The sequence below is a fragment of the Phytophthora infestans genome, genomic scaffold (assembly GCF_000142945.1).
Source record: "Phytophthora infestans T30-4 supercont1.251 genomic scaffold, whole genome shotgun sequence".
NCBI lineage: Eukaryota > Oomycota > Peronosporomycetes > Peronosporales > Peronosporaceae > Phytophthora > Phytophthora infestans.
In genome coordinates this window covers 47752-49350 of record NW_003303508.1, presented here as the reverse complement: position 1 = coordinate 49350, position 1599 = coordinate 47752, and the positions used below count along the sequence as shown (strand labels likewise).

Below are 1599 nucleotides of genomic sequence, written 5' to 3'. Positions count from 1 at the left end.
TCCGTCACACTAAATTGTCGTGCCTGTCACGCTTTTCCGGACAAACCATTGGATAAAATTATTTAAATATTTCTACTGGCTGCCGAGCGCAGCGAAGGTGGCCCCCATTGGCCTAAAAGCTGCCGGGCGCCCAAATCGGCACCTTCTGCAACCCTGCGGGCCTTTGGGCCCGCCTGAGCCACAATCTGCCAACCTACCGTGCGAGTAGTGAAGCGAGCCCGTGGCGAGCGGAACGGAGGCAAACACAAGGAGCGACATTCGTATTTACAATTTCATTAAACGAGGATGAATGACAGATGTGCAATACAAACTTCAAGTAAAAAAATCATTTATGTTGAGTGTTCCAACACTAGGGCTACGCTTGGCTGGGATAGCAAACGCAGGGTGTATTTTGAGTTAACCGCCTAAAATGTAGTAAAGAGCAGCAATGAACTGAAACCCGCCCAGGGTACGCTAGTTCTCAGTGTACGCCAAGACGAGAAAAAGAATGATCGGGAGGCAAACAGGCGTACCATTGCTGCAGCTCAAGTGCACGGGGATCCGCCATTGGATCCACACTGTCGACGCCTGTGCATTGACTGCCGGAGGTGGCGGCATTCTTGTTCCAAAGGTTGCTGTAGATAACGTACTTACCAGCCTTTGAGAGACGACTCAGTAGTTGTTAGCGACGATGTGTTCGTTCTTGTTGCCACCTAGTTTAGGAGACCGACCGGAAGTTCCATGCACGTAGTTGTTAAACATGCTGACGCCGGTGTTTCGGCCGTAGAACAGAAAGGTCCAGTAGTGGTGGCCGTCGCACGTGGACGAGTAGTCGGTGTTTCCGTCAAAGTCCGAGTTACTGACAGTCATAGTGGCGACACCAGCCTTGTTCGGGACACGAGCATTTGACGACCCACATGAGAAACCTTGACGTGGTCGATCCAAATAATGTTGATAATCGTGTTGGCGTTGTTGGAGCCTCGCATCGCCGCCCCACACGACGTGTCGGTTGCGCTCAGTGATGTGGATATTCTACAGGATAATATTGTCGCCGTTCAACGTCAGTCCCTTACCCATATTGACGCCGCTCTTGCCGATACCTCTGGCGGTCTTGTTGCCCTTCACATTCATAGGCTTCAGTGCTGCGTTGTCGTACGTCAACATCACTTCAGTGACGTACCGCCATTGGATCCAGGGAATTCAACGTCCTGGGTGATTAGGTAGAGCGGCAGTGGCCTTCCGTCGACTCATACTGCTCGGAAGTACAGCACATGGGGTCTGGTAGATTGTGTGGTAGACGATATGGAACTCAAGTAGAGCAGTCTCAACGTCTGGAGACTGCAACGTAGTATGAGCTTCGTCATCAGCCGTCATGATACCCTAAGCAGTATAGCAAGATACGATGTGAGTCACAACTGTAAACATCTAGTATCTTTCCCGTGGTGAAGGTAGAATGTCTAGCCCACCTCTTCATCCAACAGCAATTCGTCAATGTCCCCAGTCAGCTCCTTCCCACTCTTTTCATCTTCATCGCGTCCTAATTGCCGCACATTTCCCGTTGAGACAGGTACGAGTCTCCATCCAAGTGCTTCAACATCGCATCAAAGATCAATCCTATGC

At 50.6% G+C, this 1599-nt stretch overlaps 1 protein-coding gene across 1 annotated transcript; it reads right to left on the bottom strand.

Moving 5' to 3' along the window:
- Positions 1 to 651: 651 nt before the first annotated feature.
- Positions 652 to 1165, bottom strand: PITG_20992 (polysaccharide lyase, putative; the record flags this gene model as incomplete). Its single annotated transcript, XM_002895114.1, has 2 exons — positions 652 to 1011; positions 1160 to 1165. 2 exons carry the CDS (start codon positions 1163 to 1165, stop codon positions 652 to 654), a joined length of 366 nt encoding a protein of 121 aa, XP_002895160.1.
- Between the last annotated feature and the right edge of the window lie 434 nt (positions 1166 to 1599).